General features: G+C 53.8%; 1 protein-coding gene across 1 annotated transcript in view; it reads right to left on the reverse strand.

The window, feature by feature from the left end:
- LOC147099630 (arf-GAP with dual PH domain-containing protein 1) overlaps positions 1-9,795 on the reverse strand; it is a 90,298-nt gene extending 80,503 nt beyond the window's left edge. The window contains exon 1 of the mRNA XM_085969892.1: positions 9,365-9,795. Coding sequence (XP_085826018.1) covers positions 9,365-9,455 — 91 coding nt within the window. The 5' untranslated portion in view covers positions 9,456-9,795. The remainder of the gene's footprint in view (positions 1-9,364) is intronic.
- Positions 9,796-16,994: the final 7,199 nt, after the last annotated feature.

The following is a 16,994-nucleotide window of genomic DNA, read 5'->3' on the forward strand; positions in this document are numbered from 1 at the left end:
AGTAGGGGGCGGTACTCTGAGCTTGTAAGGACAGTGTAGAGGGAGCTTTACTCTGTATCTAACCCCGTGCTGTACCTGCCCCGGGAGTGTTTGATGGGGCAGTGTAGAGGGAGCTTTACTCTGTATCTAACCCCGTGCTGTACCTGCCCCGGGAGTGTTTGATGGGACAGTGTAGAGGGAGCTTTACTCTGTATCTAACCCGTGCTGTACCTGCCCTGGGAGTGTTTGATGGGACAGTGTAGAGGGAGCTTTATTCTGTATCTAACCCGTACTGTACCTGCCCTGGGAGTGTTTGATGGGACAGAAATGCTGACACTAGGTTCCTGAAAAGGGTAAACTTTATATTCCCGAGCTTTAATTTCTACCACTTTGATGAACACCATAATTCACTGTTTATTGTTTACCATACACTTTGAAGACGCCATGGAACACGCCCAAAACCACAATGGCAAACCCGTTCCAGGAACAAGTAACGATGGCAACAGTGGGGGGGCGTGGGGGGACTTGGAATTATCACCCTTCAGCAGGGGCACCTTAAACCAGCGGAGCGATGATTCACTGGGAGCTGCTTTTGCAGCTGGTGCTGGGTTGAAACGAGTACCTGTGTGAGTATAGACGAGTGGGCCCCTCCCGCCCTCACCTGATTGCCACATGAGAACTACTGGCGTGTCCGGGCAAGTGGGTGAGCCTGGGTTGCTCAAGCCCAAATCCATCTCGCTGCATAAAGCGAAGGAATGATAAGCATTACTGACACTTTACAAAGTATCTCCTCCCTCGAGGCATCAAATTAATCCAGTGATATGTTCTCGGTCCTGTAACTTGTGTGAGCCGCCTAGAAGCACCTTTGCTTCAGAGCTGGGCCACTTTCCTACATTACGACAGTGACTACACTTCGAAAGTACTTCATTGGCTGTGAAGCACTTTGGGACGTCCTGAGGTCGTGAAAGGCGCGATAGAAATGCAACTCTTTCTTTCTTTAGGCCATCCACTGGTGGGGGGGAGTCCAGAACAAGGGGGCATAACCTTAAAATTAGAGATCACACAACACCAGGTTATAGTCCAACAGCTTTATTTGAAATCACAAGCTTTTGGAGCGCTGCTCCTTCTTCAGGTGAAGTGGAGAAATGCATAAAGACACAGCTTATATAGTCAGACTGACCTGTTTGGACACCATTCACACCTTTGACTGCTGTGATTATCTCTCTGCCGAGGTGTGATAAATGGCAGTTGGAAAGGTTACCTGTAAACATCTGACATGATTCTCTGACTATATAAGCTGTGTCTTTATGCATTTCTCCACTTCACCTGAAGAAGGAGCAGCGCTCCGAAAGCTTGTGATTTCAAATAAAGCTGTTGGACTATAACCTGGTGTTGTGTGATTTCTTACATTTGTCCACCCCAGTCCAACTCCGGCATCTCCACACCTTAAAATTAGAGCCAGGCCGTTCAGGGGTGATGTCAGGAAGCACCTCTTCACACAAAGGGTGGTGGAAATCTGGAACTCTCTCCCCCAAAAAGGCTATTGAGGCTGAAAATTTCAAAACTGAGATTGATAGATTTTTGTTGGGTAAGGGTATTTTTTTAAAATTCGTTCCTGGGATGTGGGCATCGCTGGCAAGGCCGGCATTTATTGCCCATCCCTAGTTGCCCTTGAGAAGGTGGTGGTGAGCCGCCTTCTTGAACCGCTGCAGTCCGTGTGGTGAAGGTGCTCCCACAGCGCTGTTAGGGAGGGAGTTCCAGGATTTTGACCCAGCGACGATGAAGGAATGGCCGATATACTTCCAAGTCAGGATGGTGTGTGACTTGGAGGGGAACTTGGAGGTGGCGGTGTTCCCATGCACCTGCTGCCCTTTGTCCTTCTAGGTGGACGAGGTGGCGGGTTTGGGAGGTGCTGCCGAAGAAGCCTTGGCGAGTTGCTGCAGTGCATCTTGTAGATGGTACACACTGCAGCCACGGTACGCCGGTGGTGGAGGGAGTGAATGTTTAAGGTGGTGGATGGGGTGCCGATTAAGTGGGCTGCTTTGTCCTGGATGGTGTCGAGCTTCTTGAGTGTTGTTGGAGCTGCACTCATCCAGGCAAGTGGAGAGTATTCCATCACACCCTTTACTTGTGCCTTGTAGATGGTGGAAAGGCTTTGGGGAGTCAGGAGGTGAGACCCTTGCCGCAGAATACCTAGCCTCTGACCTGCTAAGGGATACGGAACCAAGGCGGGAAAATGGAGTTAAGATACAGCTCAGCCATGATCTCATTGAATGGTGGAAGAGGCTTGAGGGGCTGAACGGTCTCCTTCTGGTCCCTACGTGAGTTCAGGCATTGCTCTGTCATTCTATTTCATTCTCCCTCTGTGCTGTGTCTTGTTTGGGCAGAGTTCCACCAACTGTAGTCTGCTCTCTGGTATCTCTACATGTGTCAACTCAGACAAGGTGGAGCTTAATTTTACAGACTCCCAAGAACTCATTTCCTTTGGCATTTTCACAACAGCTGCACCTGAACTTGACCTCACCTAACGTTTTCACACTCTCACTTTCATGTAAGGGGTAACTGGATAGCAATCAGGAGCCAGAGTTTTTTTAATTTCCCCCTGCCCAGGGGCTCAGAAGTAATCCATTGAGGGATAAATATTGGCCAGGACACCGGGGATAACTCCCCTGCTCCTCTTCGCAATGGGATCTGTTACGTCCACCTGAGAGGGCAGACGGGGCCTCAGTTTAACGTCTCATTCGAAAGACGGCACCTCCGACAGTGCAGCGCTCCCTCAGTACTGTCCCTCCGACAGTGCAGCGCTCCCTCAGTACTGCCCCTCCGACAGTGCGGCGCTCCCTCAGTACTGCCCCTCCGACAGTGCGGCGCTCCCTCAGTACTGCCCCTCCGACAGTGCGGCGCTCCCTCAGTACTGCCCCTCCGACAGTGCGGCGCTCCCTCAGTACTGCCCCTCCGACAGTGCGGCGCTCCCTCAGTACTGCCCCTCCAACAGTGCGGCGCTCCCTCAGTACTGCCCCTCCGACAGTGCGGCGCTCCCTCAGTACTGCCCCTCCGACAGTGCGGCGCTCCCTCAGTACTGCCCCTCCGACAGTGCGGCGCTCCCTCAGTACTGCCCCTCCGACAGTGCGGCGCTCCCTCAGTACTGCCCCTCTGACAGTGCGGCGCTCCCTCAGTACTGCCCCTCCGACAGTGCGGCGCTCCCTCAGTACTGCCCCTCCGACAGTGCGGCGCTCCCTCAGTACTGCCCCTCCGACAGTGCGGCGCTCCCTCAGTACTGACCCTCCGACAGTGCGGCGCTCCCTCAGCAGTGGAGTGTCAGCCTGGATTATGAGCTCAAGTCTCTGGAGTGGGACCTTGAACCCACGATCTTCTCACTCAGAGGCGAGAGTGTGACCCACTGAGCCACGGCTGACACCAGAGGTGGAGAAGGTAGTGCCGTCAGGAAGAGGGGGTGGGGTTGCCAATGCTGTAATACATCGACCTCCTCCTAAGATCGAGCTCTCTGCGCTAAGACAACCAATGGCCTCGCCCCTCCCTATCTCTGTGACCTCCCCCAGCCCCACAACCCTCCCAGATCTCTGCGCTCCTCCAATTCTGGCCTCTTGCGCATCCTCGATTCCCATCGCTCCACCATTGGCGGCCGTGCCTTCAGCTGCCTGGGCCCTGAGCTCTGGAATTCCCTCCCTAAACCTCTCCGCCTCTCTCTCCTCCTTTAAGAGGCTCCTTAAAACCGACCTCTTTGACCAAGCTTTTGGTCACCTGCCCTAATATCTCCTTATGTGGCTCGGTGTCAAGTTTTGTCTGATAATCGCTCTTGTGAAGCACCTTGGGAACGTTTTACTGTGTTAAAGGCGCTATATAAATGTAAAGTGTTTCTGTATGGGTTGGAAAACCAAATGAAGACCATACTTTGATGGCCGGCTAACGTTAAAGCATGCTACAAAAATGGAACAACAGGCCATAAAAATACAGATGGGTGACACACAACTCTCATCCAAATGCGGGTTATGGTTTTGATGTCGGAGGGAGCTGACAGGGCTCGTGAGAGATTGGGTCGATTGGGCTTATATTCGCGGGAGTTTAGAAGAATGAGAGGGGATCTCATTGAAACTTATAAAATTCTAACAGGACTAGACAGACTAGATGCAGGAAGGATGTTCCCGATGGCGGAGGAGTCCAGAACCAGGGGTCACAGTCTAAGGATAAGGGCCATGGTGTGGAGATGCCGGAGTTGGACTGGGGTGGACAAATGTAAGAAGTCACATGACACCAGGTTATAGTCCAACAGCTTTATTTGAAATCACAAGCTTTCGGAGCGCTGCTCCTTCTTCAGGTGAAGTGGAGAAATGCATAAAGACACAGCTTATATAGTCAGAGAATCATGTCAGATGTTTACAGGTAACCTTTCCAACTGCCATTTATCACACCTCGGCAGAGAGATAATCACAGCAGTCAAAGGTGTGAATGGTGTCTAAACAGGTCAGTCAGGGAAACGTTACATCAAAGAACAATGAGGTGGGGTCACAAGGGGTCAAATATTGCAGTATTTGACCCCTTGTGACCCCACCTCATTGTTCTTTGATGTAATGTTTCCCTGACTGACCTGTTTGGACACCATTCACACCTTTGACTGCTGTGATTATCTCTCTGCCGAGGTGTGATAAATGGCAGTTGGAAAGGTTACTTGTAAACATCTGACATGATTCTCTGACTATATAAGCTGTGTCTTTATGCATTTCTCCACTTCACCTGAAGAAGGAGCAGCGCTCCGAAAGCTTGTGATTTCAAATAAAGCTGTTGGACTATAACCTGGTGTCGTGTGACTTCTTACATAAGGATAAGGGGTAAGCCATTTAGGACTGAGATGAGGAGGAATTTCTTCACCCAGAGAGTGGTGAACCTGTGGAATTCTCTACCACAGAAGGCAGTTGAGGCCAATTCATTAAATATATTCAAGAAGGAGTTAGATACATTTCTTAAGGCTAAAGGGATCAAGGGATATGGGGAGAAAGCAGGGACAGGGTACTGAATTTGGATGGTCAACCATGATCGCATTGAATGGCAGAGCAGGCTCCAGGGGCCAAATGGCCTACACCTGCTCCTATCGTCTATGTTTCTATGACTCTCTGCCACATTAAATACGGAAGTTTAAATTTGGCTCAAAGAACTACTGAGGCTGGTGTCACACCTCTCACCTAATGACCTTGCAAGAAACCGTGCGCCCAAATTAAACAGCTCAGTTCGGTGTCGGTATGCTGTGGTTTGCATTGCTCACTGATCCACACGGTGCAGCATCGCTGGCCAGAGGTCTTTCACAGTCAGCAGTTATTTTGAACACAGTTCTCTCTCAGTATGAGTGCACAGTACTAAAAAAGAACTTGTCTCTAGAAAAGAGCCTTTTAGCTCTTCAAGCCGTCCGAAAGAGCTTCACAGCTCGTGAACTACTTGCTGAAGTGTAATCTCTGCTGCCTTGTCGGCAAACATGGCAGACAATTTTCTCACGGCCTAGTCTTAAATTTTGCTCCAAGCCTAAGGAACAGCAATGAGATCACTGTTGAGTTAATCTGTTTTGATGGTGTTGGTTGAGGAACAATATTGGCCAGGACATCGGGAAAGAACTCCCCTGCTGTTCTTCGAATAAGCGCCTTGGGAACTTTTTCGTCCACCTGAGAGGGCAGACGGGGCCTCGGTTTAACGTCTCATCCGAAAGACGGCACCTCCGCCAGTGCGGTGCTCCCTCTGTACTGCCCCTCCGACAGTGCGGCGCTCCCTCAGTACTGCCCCTCCGACAGTGCGGCGCTCCCTCAGTACTGCCCCTCCAACAGTGCGGCGCTCCCTCAGTACTGCCCCTCCGACAGTGCAGCGCTCCCTCAGTACTGCCCCTCCGACAGTGCAGCGCTCCCCCAGTACTGCCCCTCCGACAGTGCAGCGCTCCCTCAGTACTGCCCCTCCGACAGTGCGGCGCTCCCTCTGTACTGCCCCTCCGACAGTGCGGCGCTCCCTCAGTACTGCCCCTCTGACAGTGCGGCGCTCCCTCAGTACTGCCCCTCTGACAGTGCGGCACTCCCTCAGTACTGCCCCTCCGACAGTGCAGCGCTCCCTCAGTACTGCCCCTCCGACAGTGCGGCGCTCCCTCAGTACTGCCCCTCCGACAGTGCGGCGCTCCCTCAGTACTGCCCCTCCGACAGTGCGGCGCTCCCTCAGTACTGCCCCTCCAACAGTGCGGCCCTCCCCCAGTACTGCCCCTCCGACAGTGCGGCGCTCCCTCTGTACTGACCCTCCGACAGTGTGGCGCTCCCTCAGTACTGCCCCTCTGACAGTGCGGTGCTCCCTCAGTACTGACCCTCTGACAGTGTGGCGCTCCCTCTGTACTGACCCTCCGACAGTGTGGCGCTCCCTCAGTACTGCCCCTCTGACAGTGCGGCGCTCCCTCAGTACTGACCCTCTGACAGTGCGGCGCTCCCTCTGTACTGACCCTCCGACAGTGTGGCGCTCCCTCAGTACTGCCCCTCCGACAGTGCAGCACTCCCTCAGTACTGCCCCTCCGACAGTGCGGCGCTCCCTCAGTACTGCCCCTCCGACAGTGCGGCGCTCCCTCAGTACTGCCCCTCCGACAGTGCGGCGCTCCCTCAGTACTGCCCCTCTGACAGTGCGGCGCTCCCTCAGTACTGACCCTCTGACAGTGTGGCGCTCCCTCAGTACTGACCCTCCGACAGTGTGGCGCTCCCTCAGTACTGCCCCTCTGACAGTGCGGCACTCCCTCAGTACTGCCCCTCTGACAGTGCGGTGCTCCCTCAGTACTGCCCCTCTGACAGTGCGGTGCTCCCTCAGTACTGCCCCTCCGACAGTGCGGTGCTCTCTCAGTACTGACCCTCTGACAGTGCGGTGCTCCCTCAGTACTGCCCCTCTGACAGTGCGGTGCTCTCTCAGTACTGACCCTCTGACAGTGCGGCGCTCCCTGAAGTACTGCACTGGGAGTGTCGTCATGGATTATGTCCCGGAGTGGGACTTGAACCCACGACCTTCTGACTCAGAGGCGAGAGTGCTGAGCCAAAGTGATGCTCCGTCGCAGTCGGGCAGCGTTGTGCCCTGGACCTGTGCCCACTGGAGTCCGTGCAGGGGCTGGTCTGGAAGGCACTTGAAAGTTGAATGAGGAGAAGGCTAATGCTCAATGACAGATTGCTGGAGGTAAATGTCGGTCTTGTTGCAGTTCTCCAATGGTCAAGTAGTGACTAACCTCCTGTGTATGGGGGAAGGCAGGGGGGGTGGCGGCGGGGTCCAATGGGGTCACTTCGGGAACAAGTTGGCTTCAGGCTGTACTCGAGTTTCCGCTCGGCCGCGCCGGTTTCTCCAGTGCAATTCGCCCAAAATTGGCCAAACCAGCGCGGACCGAGGATTCTCAAGTGCAAGTTACCTCCAGCGCATACCGAGTTTCCGCGATCTTTTGAGCTGGTTTAAAAAAAAATCCCGCTGGAAACCAGACCCACCCTCCAAACCGGCCATGACCCCAGATCGAATGAATCACCGCGGTGAGTTTCAGCAAATTTGGCCGTTTGCCAGCGCCAATAGGCACCTTTTAAATAATTAATAAAACATACATCATTTACTAAGAAACTGACCACTGTACACTAATGAAACTGGTAAATGGTTCTGCAAAAATGTTTAAAGTTATTTTGCGTGATTTGAAGTCGGGTTACTCACAGTTGGTGGACGAGACACTGATTAATAATGATTATTTTTTTGGTGATAAACCCAGTTTGAGCCGTATTAATCAAACTGCTCCAGGTTACCGCTCTCAAATATATCGAGGAATATTTTTTAATGCAAGAAAATAATAATTACGTTCTAAAACGCTGCCCGATATACCTGATTTACTGATACCTGAACCTCCTGTGCATCCCCTGATTAGAAACATAGAAACATAGAAGATAGGAGCAGGAGTAGGCCATTCGGCCCCTCGAGCCTGCTCCGCCATTCAATGAGATCACGGCTGATCATCCAAATTCAGTACCCTGTCCCTGCCTTCTCCCCATATCCCTTGATCCCTTTAGCCTTAAGAAATATATCCAACTCCTTTTTGAATATATTTAATGAATTGGCCTCCACTGCCTTCTGCGGTAGAGAATTCCACAGGTTCGCCACTCTCTGGGTGAAGAAATTCCTCCTCATCTCTGTCCTAAATGGCTTACCCCTTATCCTTAGACTGTGACCCCTGGTTCTGGACTCCCCCGCCATAGGGAACATCCTTCCTGCATCTAGTCTGTCTAGTCCTGTTAGAATTTTATAAGTTTCAATGAGATCCCCTCTCATTCTTCTAAATTCCAGCGAGTATAAGCCCAATCGACCCAATCTCTCCTCATACGTCATTCCTGCCATCCCAGGTATCAGCCTGGTGAATCTTCGCTGCACTCCCTCCATGGCAAGAACATCCTTCCTCAGATAAGGCGACCAAAACTGCACACAATAGCAGCCGTGCCTTCAGCTGCCTGGACACGAAGCTCTGGAATTCCCTCCCTAAACCTCTCCGCCTCTCTCTCCTCCTTTAAGACGCTTCTTAAAACCGACCTCTTTGACCCAAGCTTTTGGTCACATGTCCTAATATCTCCTTACATGGTTCGGAGTGAAATTTTGTCTGACTACGCTCCTGGAGCGCCTTGGCACGGTTTGCTATGTTAAAGGCGCTATAGAAATGCAAGTTGCTGTTGGGCAGGACTACCCAGCCTGGTTCAACAACAAGTTGCATTTATATAGTGCCAGATCATCTGTTTTTTAGTGATGTTGGTTGAGGGACAAATATTGGCCCCAGGACACCGGGGAGAACTCCCCCCTGCTCTTCTTCGAAATAGTGACCGTGGGATCTTTTACATCCACCTGAGAGAGCAGACGGTTAAACGTCTCATCCGAAAGACGGCCCCTCCGGCAGTGCAGTGCTCCCTCAGTACTGGCGCTGGGAGTGTCGGCCTGGATTACGGGCTCAAGTCTTGGGAGTGGGGGCTCGTACCCACAAGCGTTCTGACTTGGCCTGCGTTCTACCTCCCTCTGGAATCCTCCTCCTGGACCTCGCCTCCTCTTCAGTGGCGGAGCAGGCTCGAGGGGCCGTATGGCCTGCTCCTGCTCTTATTGCTTACCATTCTTCTGTTCAGGAGCTTGCTCATTGCAATGACCCAACACTCCTAAATCTGTCCCCCCCGCCCCCAGCTCAGTGTCTGAATCCCCTGGGTACAAACTACTGTTGCGGAAAAACTTTCTAATAAAGTTTGAAACTGAGCATGCTGCCCACTTGTGACTGTCTCACTGAGAGAGAGAGAGAGCACTCGCCTTGTAACTCCCTCATTATATACACAGGTAAGTCTGATTTTTGCAATCGTAAAATGTAACTTACCTGGCAACCCACAGTCAGCGCAGATCCCATTCCCAGGCTTCTGCACAACATCCCTAAGAGCTCTGAAAATCCTTTCCTTTTCTGCAGACATAACTTTTCTTTCAACTGCAAGCTGAGAACGAAGCTTAAATAAGAGAGAGTCCCTTTAAGCGACCACCTGCTATGACGATCCGAGTGAACACATAAGATGCCTGGCGGACCTCGCTCTGTTGGGTTGTTTCTGCCCCTCTCTGGGATTGGGAAGTTCGCCTTCCCTGCAGGACAGGAACAATTACTTTAGCAAAATAATGGTGTGCAATAAAAACTGGGATTGTCGGAAGTAGCAGGCGAGGTGAGTGAGACACAGACTGCAAGAGTCGCTTTTCCGCATTCCTCAATGACACAGACTGCTGGGTTCGTCACTTTCAAAGCCATTGACAAGAACGGTCGGGCACCGCCTCCCCGCGGCCGCCGGAGGTACAGCCGCCACCTTCGCAGGGGAAAGGGCGGCGCAAGTCTGGCGGAAAGGCGGTCCTGCGTTTATACCGCGGCCTTTCATGACCACAGGACGTCCCAAAGCGCTTCGCCGCCTCTGAGTCAGAAGGTTGTGGGTTCCAGTCCCCCTCCAGAGGCTTATAGAATCAAAGAATGGTGACAGCACAGAAAGGAGGCCATTCGGCCCCTCGAGCCCGTGCCGGCTCTCTGCAAGAGCCCTTCAGCTAGTCCCACTCCCCCGCCCTTTCCCCGCAGCCCTGCAAATTTTTTTCCTTCAGGTACTTATCCAACTCCCTTTTGAAAGCCGCGATTGAATCTGCCTCCACCACCCTTTCAGGCAGTGAATTCCAGATCCTAACCACTCGCTGCGTAAAAGACGTTTTTCCTCATCTCGCCTTTGGTTCTTCTGCCAATCACCTTAAATCTGTGTCCTCTGGTTCTTGACCCTTCCACCAATGGGAACAGTTTCTCTCTCTCTACTCTGTCCAAACCCCTCATGATTTTGAACACCTCTATCAAATCTCCTCTCAACCTTCTCTGCTCCAAGGAGAACAACCCCAGCTTCTCCAGTCTCTCACGTAACTGAAGTCCCTCATCCCTGGAATCATTCTCGTAAATCTTTTCTGCACCCTCTCTAAGGCCTTCACATCCTTCCTAAAGTGCGGTGCCCAGAATTGGACACAATACTCCAGTGTTTTATAAAGGTTCATCATAACTTCCTTGCTTTTGGACTCTATGGGCTAGAAATTCAGTAGGCTTTGCGCCCAGTTTTCGCCCAAAGAGGGCTTTTGCGCCACTTGCTGAGATTGCGCCGATATTCAGCGCTGCGGTAATGGCGGCGTTAGCCAGTAGTGCTGCGCCGCCACCGATGACATCATCGGTGTGCGCAGTGCCCCGCTACCGCCCCGCTACCGGCCCGACCGCCATATTTAGTTGCGGCCGCCTCTTCCGCAGTGGCCGCAAACAGCGATCTGAAAACGGGGCCGTCCTGCAGCCTTAGTGGGGCGAGTTAAGGCGGAGGTGCGGCCGGCCGCTTTTTCGGCGACCGCCTGCCCGCACCTCCTTCCCCGGCCTCCTCCACCACCCCCCCCCCCGCGGCATTGCCGGCTGTTTTCCGGGAGCCGGCACTTCTCCGTGGTGCCGGGCTCATTTGCCGGCACTAGCGAGCGGCGATCTCGCTGTTGCAGGCACCTCCCCCTTAAGAGAGGGAGGAAGGCCTGCAGTACCGCAGCCTGCCGCTCCGCAGCGGGTGGCGCTGCGGCACCTAGCGCGCCGAAATTCAGTTTCAGCGCCCCAAGCGGGGGCGGCCACACCCTTGAATAGTGGCCGGCTTCGACTTGGGGCGCTGAAACTGAATTTCCGGCGGGCACAAGTGGCTCCGCGCGCAGCGGTAACTTCTGGGCGCAAGCGAGCTGGCGGGCCCAAACTGAATTTCTAGCCCCATGCCTCTATTTATGAAGCCCAGGATCCCGTTTGCTTTTTAATCACTTTCTCAACCTGCCCTGCCACCTTCAACGATTTGTGCACATATACCCCCAGGTCTCTGTTCATGCACCCCCTTTAGGATTGTCCCCTTTAATTTATATCGCCTTTCCTCATTCTTCCTACCAAAATGTATCACTTTGCACTTTTCTGCATTAAATTTCATCTGCCATGTGTCCGCCCATTCCACCAGCCTGTCTATGTCCTCTTGAAGTCTATCGCTCTCCTCCTCACTGTTCACTATACCTCCAAGTTTTGTGTCATCTGCAAATTTTGAAATTGTGCCCTGTACGCCCATATCCAAGTCATTAATATATATCAAAAAAAGCAGTGGTCCTAGTACCGGCCCCTGGGGAACACCACTGTACACCTTCCTCCAGTCTGAAAAACAACCGTTCACCACTACTCTCTGTTTCCTGTCACTTAGCCAATTCCGTATCCATGCTGCCACTGTCCCTTTTATTCCATGGGCTTCAACTTTGCTGGCAAGCCTATTATGTGGCACTTTGTTGAATGCCTTTGGGAAGTCTATGTACATTACATCAACCACAGTTCCCTCATCAACCCTCTCTGTTACCTCATCAAGTGCAAATTTTCTTTTGCATAACATATCAAAAAGAACTGCTCATTTTCAGCACTGTATATTGTAAAGGATGACTGTGAAAATGCATTATATACGCTATTACTGAAATGAAAAATATAATTTACATTCAAAATTCAAAGGACTGAAGAAAAACAACAATACTGCTCAAGGTTACAGCGACTCAGCAGTTATATGAAAATATCAAGATAATCTCAGTCCGTGCAGAATTTCAAAGTTTTTTTTTGGTTAGGTTTAAGATGTAAATAAATAAATTTATATAGCTCACACTATGCATGTTTGAATTATTTCTCTGTACTCTTGTCATATGACCATTGGATCGTTCTACAATTAGTCTTCTTTACAGATAGCTGCTCACGTGCACATTAAAAAAAAAACCTATTATATGCAAAATTTTAAAAATTGTCTTTAAAATATTGGTAGGGAACAAATTAGACGCACATGCAGATGTTTGTTGGTTCCGAGACTGTACTTGCGCTCCACAGATTGGCCTGACTGTATGTACATGTATTTTATCTGCTGCAATCCAATTTCCAATTTAGCTCCAGTAGTGCTTCAAAAAGTGCTTTGTTGGCTGTAAAGCGCTTTGGGTTGTTCAGTGGTCGTGAAAAGCGCGATAGAAATGCAAGTCTTTCTTTTATTTTAATGAAGTACTTTTGAAATGTAGTCACTGTTGTAATGTAGGAAACGCGGCAGCCAATTTGCACACAGCAAGCTCCCACAAACAGCAATGTGATAATGACCAGATAATCTGTTTTAGTGATGTTGGTTGGGGGATAAATATTGGCCCAGGACACCGGGGAGAACTCCCCCTGCTCTTCTTCAAAATAGTGGCCATGGGATCTTTTACATCCACCTGAGAGAGCAGACGGGGCCTCGGTTTAACGTCTCACCTGAAAGACGGCACCTCCAATAGTGTGGCGCTCCCTCAGTACTGCCCCTCCGACAGTGCAGCGCTCCCTCAGTACTGCCCCTCCAATAGTGTGGCGCTCCCTCAGTACTGACCCACCGACAGTGCGGCGCTCCCTCAGTACTGCCCCTTCGACAGAGCATCACTCCCTCAGTACTGCCCCTCCGACACTGCAGCGCTCCCTCAGTAATGCCCCTCCGACAATGCGGCGCTCCCTCAGTACTGCCCCTCCAATAGTGTGGCGCTCCCTCAGTACTGACCCTCCGACAGTGCGGCGCTCCCTCAGTACTGACCCTCCGACAGTGCAGCGCTCCCTCAGTACTGCCCCTTCGACAGAGCATCACTCTCTCAGTACTGCCCCTTCGACAGAGCATCACTCCCTCAGTACTGCCCCTCCGACAATGCGGCGCTCCCTCAGTACTGCCCCTCCAATAGTGTGGCGCTCCCTCAGTACTGACCCTCCGACAGTGCGGCGCTCCCTCAGTACTGACCCTCCGACAGTGCAGCGCTCCCTCAGTACTGCCCCTCCGACAGTGCGGCACTCTCTCAGTACTGCCCCTTCGACTGAGCATCACTCCCTCAGTACTGCCCCTCCGACAGTGCGGCGCTCTATCAGTACTGCCCCTCCAACAGTGCAGCGCTCCCTCAGTACTGCCCCTCCGACAGTGTGGCGCTCCCTCAGTACTGCCCCTCTGACAGTGCAGCACTCCCTCAGTACTGCCCCTCCGACAGTGCAGCGTTCCCTCAGTACTGCCCCTCTGACAGTGCAGCGCTCCCTCAGTACTGCCCCTTCGACAGTGCAGCGTTCCCTCAGTACTGCCCCTCCGACAGTGCAGCGTTCCCTCAGTACTGCCCCTCCGACAGTGTGGCGCTCCCTCGGTACTGCCCCCCCGACAATGCGGCGCTCCCTCAGTACTGCCCCTCCAATAGGTTGGCGCGCCCTCAGTACTGCCCCTCCGACAGTGCAGCGCTCCCTCTGTACTGCCCCTCCGACAGTGCGGCGCTCCCTCAGTACTGCCCCTTCGACAGTGCGGCGCACCCTCAGTACTGCCCCTCCGACAGTGCGGGGCTCCCTCAGTACTGCCCCTCCGACAGTGCGGCGCTCCCTCAGTACTGACCCTCCGACAGTGCGGCGCTCCCTCAGTACTGCCCCTCCGACAGTGCGGCGCTCCCTCAGTACTGCCCCTCCGACAGTGCGGTGCTCCCTCAGTACTGCCCCTCCCACAGTGCGGCGCTCCTTCAGTACTGCCCCTCCGACAGTGTGGCACTCCCTCAGTACTGCCCCTCTGACAGTGCGGCACGCCCTCAGTACTGCCCCTGCGACAGTGCAGCACTCCCTCAGTACTGCGCCTCCAACAGTGCGGCGCTCCCTCAGTACTGCCGCTCCGACAGTGCAGCACTCCCTCAGTACTGCCCCTCTGACAGTGCAGCACTCCCTCTGTACTGCCCCTCTGACAGTGCGGCGCTCCCTCAGTACTGCCCCTCCGACAGTGCGGCGCTCCCTCAGCATTGCCCCTCCGACAGTGCGGCGCTCCCTCAGCACGGCCCATCCGACAGTGTGGCGCTCCCTCAGTACTGCCCCTCCGACAGTGCAGCGCTCCATCAGTACTGCCCCTCGGACAGTGCAGCACTCCCTCAGTACTGTCCCTCCGACAGTGCGGCACTCCCTCAGTACTGCCCCTCCGACAGTGCGGCGCTCCCTCAGCATTGCCCTCCGACAGTGCGACGCTGCCGCAGCATTGCCCCTCCGACAGTGCGGCGCTCCCTCAGCACTGCCCCTCCGACAGTGCAGCACTCCCTCAGTACTGCTCCTCCGACAGTGTGGCGCTCCCTCAGTACTGCCCCTCCGACAGTGCAGCGCTCCCTCAGCATTGCCCCTCCGACAGTGCGGCGCTCCCTCAGCATTGCCCCTCCAACAGTGCGGCGCTCCCTCAGTACTGCCCCTCCGACAGTGCAGCACTCCCTCAGTGCTGCCCCTCCGACAGTGCAGCACTCCCTCTGTACTGTCCCTCCGACAGTGCGGCGCTCCCTCAGTACTGTCCTTCCGACAGTGCGGCGCTCCCTCAGTACTGCCCCTCTTGACAGTGCAGCGCTCCCTCAATACTGCCCCTCCGACAGTGTGGCGCTCCCTCAGCACTGCCCCTCCGACAGTGCGGCACTCCCTCAGTACTGCCCCTCCGACAGTGCAGCACTCCCTCAGGACTGCCCCTCTGACAGTGCAGCGCTCCCTCAGCATTGCCCCTCCGACAGTGCAGCACTCCCTCAGTACTGCCCCTCCGACAGTGCAGCACACCCTCTGTACTGCCCCTCTGACAGTGCGGCGCTCCCTCAGTACTGCCCCTCTGACAGTGCGGCGCTCCCTCAGTACTGTCCTTCCGACAGTGCGGCGCTCCCTCAGTACTGCCCCTCCGACAGTGTGGCGCTCCCTCAGTACTGCCCCTCCGACAGTGTGGCACTCCCTCAGTACTGCCCCTCTGACAGTGCGGCGATCCCTCAGCACTGCCCCTCCGACAGTGCGGCGCTCCCTCAGTACTGCCCCTCCGACAGTGCGGCACTCCCTCAGTACTGCCCCTCCGACAATGCGGCGCTCCCTCAATACTGCCCCTCCGACAGTGCGGCGCTCCCTCAGTACTGCCCCTCCGACAGTGCGGCGCTCCCTCAGTACTGCCTCTCCGACAGTGCGGCGCTCTCTCAGTACTGCCCTTCTGACAGTGCGGCGCTCCCTCAGCACTGCCCCTCCGACAGTGCGGCGCTCCCTCAGTACTGCCCCTCCGACAGTGCGGCACTCCCTCAGTACTGCCCCTCCGACACTGCAGCGCTCCCTCAGCACTGCCCTCCGACAGTGCGGCGCTCCCTCAGCACTGCCCCTCCGACAGTGTGGCGCTCCCTCAGTACTGCCCCTCTGACAGTGCGGCGCTCCCTCAGTACTGCACTGGGAGCGTCAGCCTGGATGTTGTAGCTGGAGGGGGGTTCTACGAACCCACGACCTTCTGAATCAGAGGCTAGAGTGCTGCCCGCTGAACCACGGCTGACAGCTCAATAGCGAAGAGAGGAGCGTTGAGTGCCCGCACAATAACCTCGCTCAGCAGCTTCCGAGTGCGTTTTCCCCGTGTGATTTTAGCCCAACATTGAAGCGTGGAATGAATTTATCAAAAAAACCAATTAACATCCATTCCGCTCGTAACACATTTCTTAAGAATCGGAAGCAGCCAGTTCATCTAAAATACAGGATTGATTATTCTTAAAGCTGAATTATCATACAGCGAAACCAGGACAATTTACACAAGAGAAATGGAATATCTTGTTGACTGTCAAGCAATACAAAAGCACTTTATACCGTAAACCTCACTAGAATGACTACTGACTGTGAGATATGGTTTGGAAATAGATTGAAGGTGCTCAGGTGGTCGAGGACCAATGCACAGTGTGTCCTTTAACAGGGAAAGTGAAACTCATTTTGAATTTCATTTAGATATCCAATTCAGTCCTGACATCTTCTTGTATTAAATCACAGCCCAGGCTCCTTTGTAGGATCAGATCTGTAGACTGACAATGCAAAGGAGACAAGTCCCATTATAAAGTCATTATATTGGTGTTGATATTCCAAACGCTTGGCTCTTGACGGACAGATGGGGTTGGGGGGTGCAGCAAATTTGAAGGGAAATATTAATCTTTGTAAAAAAAAAGGCCAGTGCGGAGGTTACGCACAGGGGAGTTACTGTGTGTTTGAGGTGATGAGCTACTGTTCTGTATCGTGTGAGCCCTGGCTCAGTGGGTCACACTCTCTCTCGCCTCCATCAGAAGGTTGTGGGTTCAAGTCCCACTCCAGAGATTTGAGCACATAATCTAGGTCGACACTCTCAGTGCCAGTACTGAGGGAGCGCCGCACTGTCGGAGGGGCAGTACTGAGGGAGCGCCGCACTGTCGGAGGGGCAGTACTGAGGGAGTGCCGCACTGTCGGAGGGGCAGTACTGAGGGAGTGCCGCACTGTCGGAGGGGCAGTATTGAGGGAGTGCTGCACTGTCGGAGGGGCAGTACTGAGGAAGCGCCGCACTGTCGGAGGGGCAGTACTGAGGGAGTGCTGCACTGTCGGAGGGGCAGTACTGAGGGAGCGCCACACTGTCGGAGGGGCAATGCTGAGGGAGCGCTGCACTGTCGGAGGG

This window comes from Somniosus microcephalus, chromosome 28, assembly GCF_052327205.1.
Source record: "Somniosus microcephalus isolate GS21.2 chromosome 28, FLI_Smic_1.0, whole genome shotgun sequence".
Classification (NCBI taxonomy): domain Eukaryota; kingdom Metazoa; phylum Chordata; class Chondrichthyes; order Squaliformes; family Somniosidae; genus Somniosus; species Somniosus microcephalus.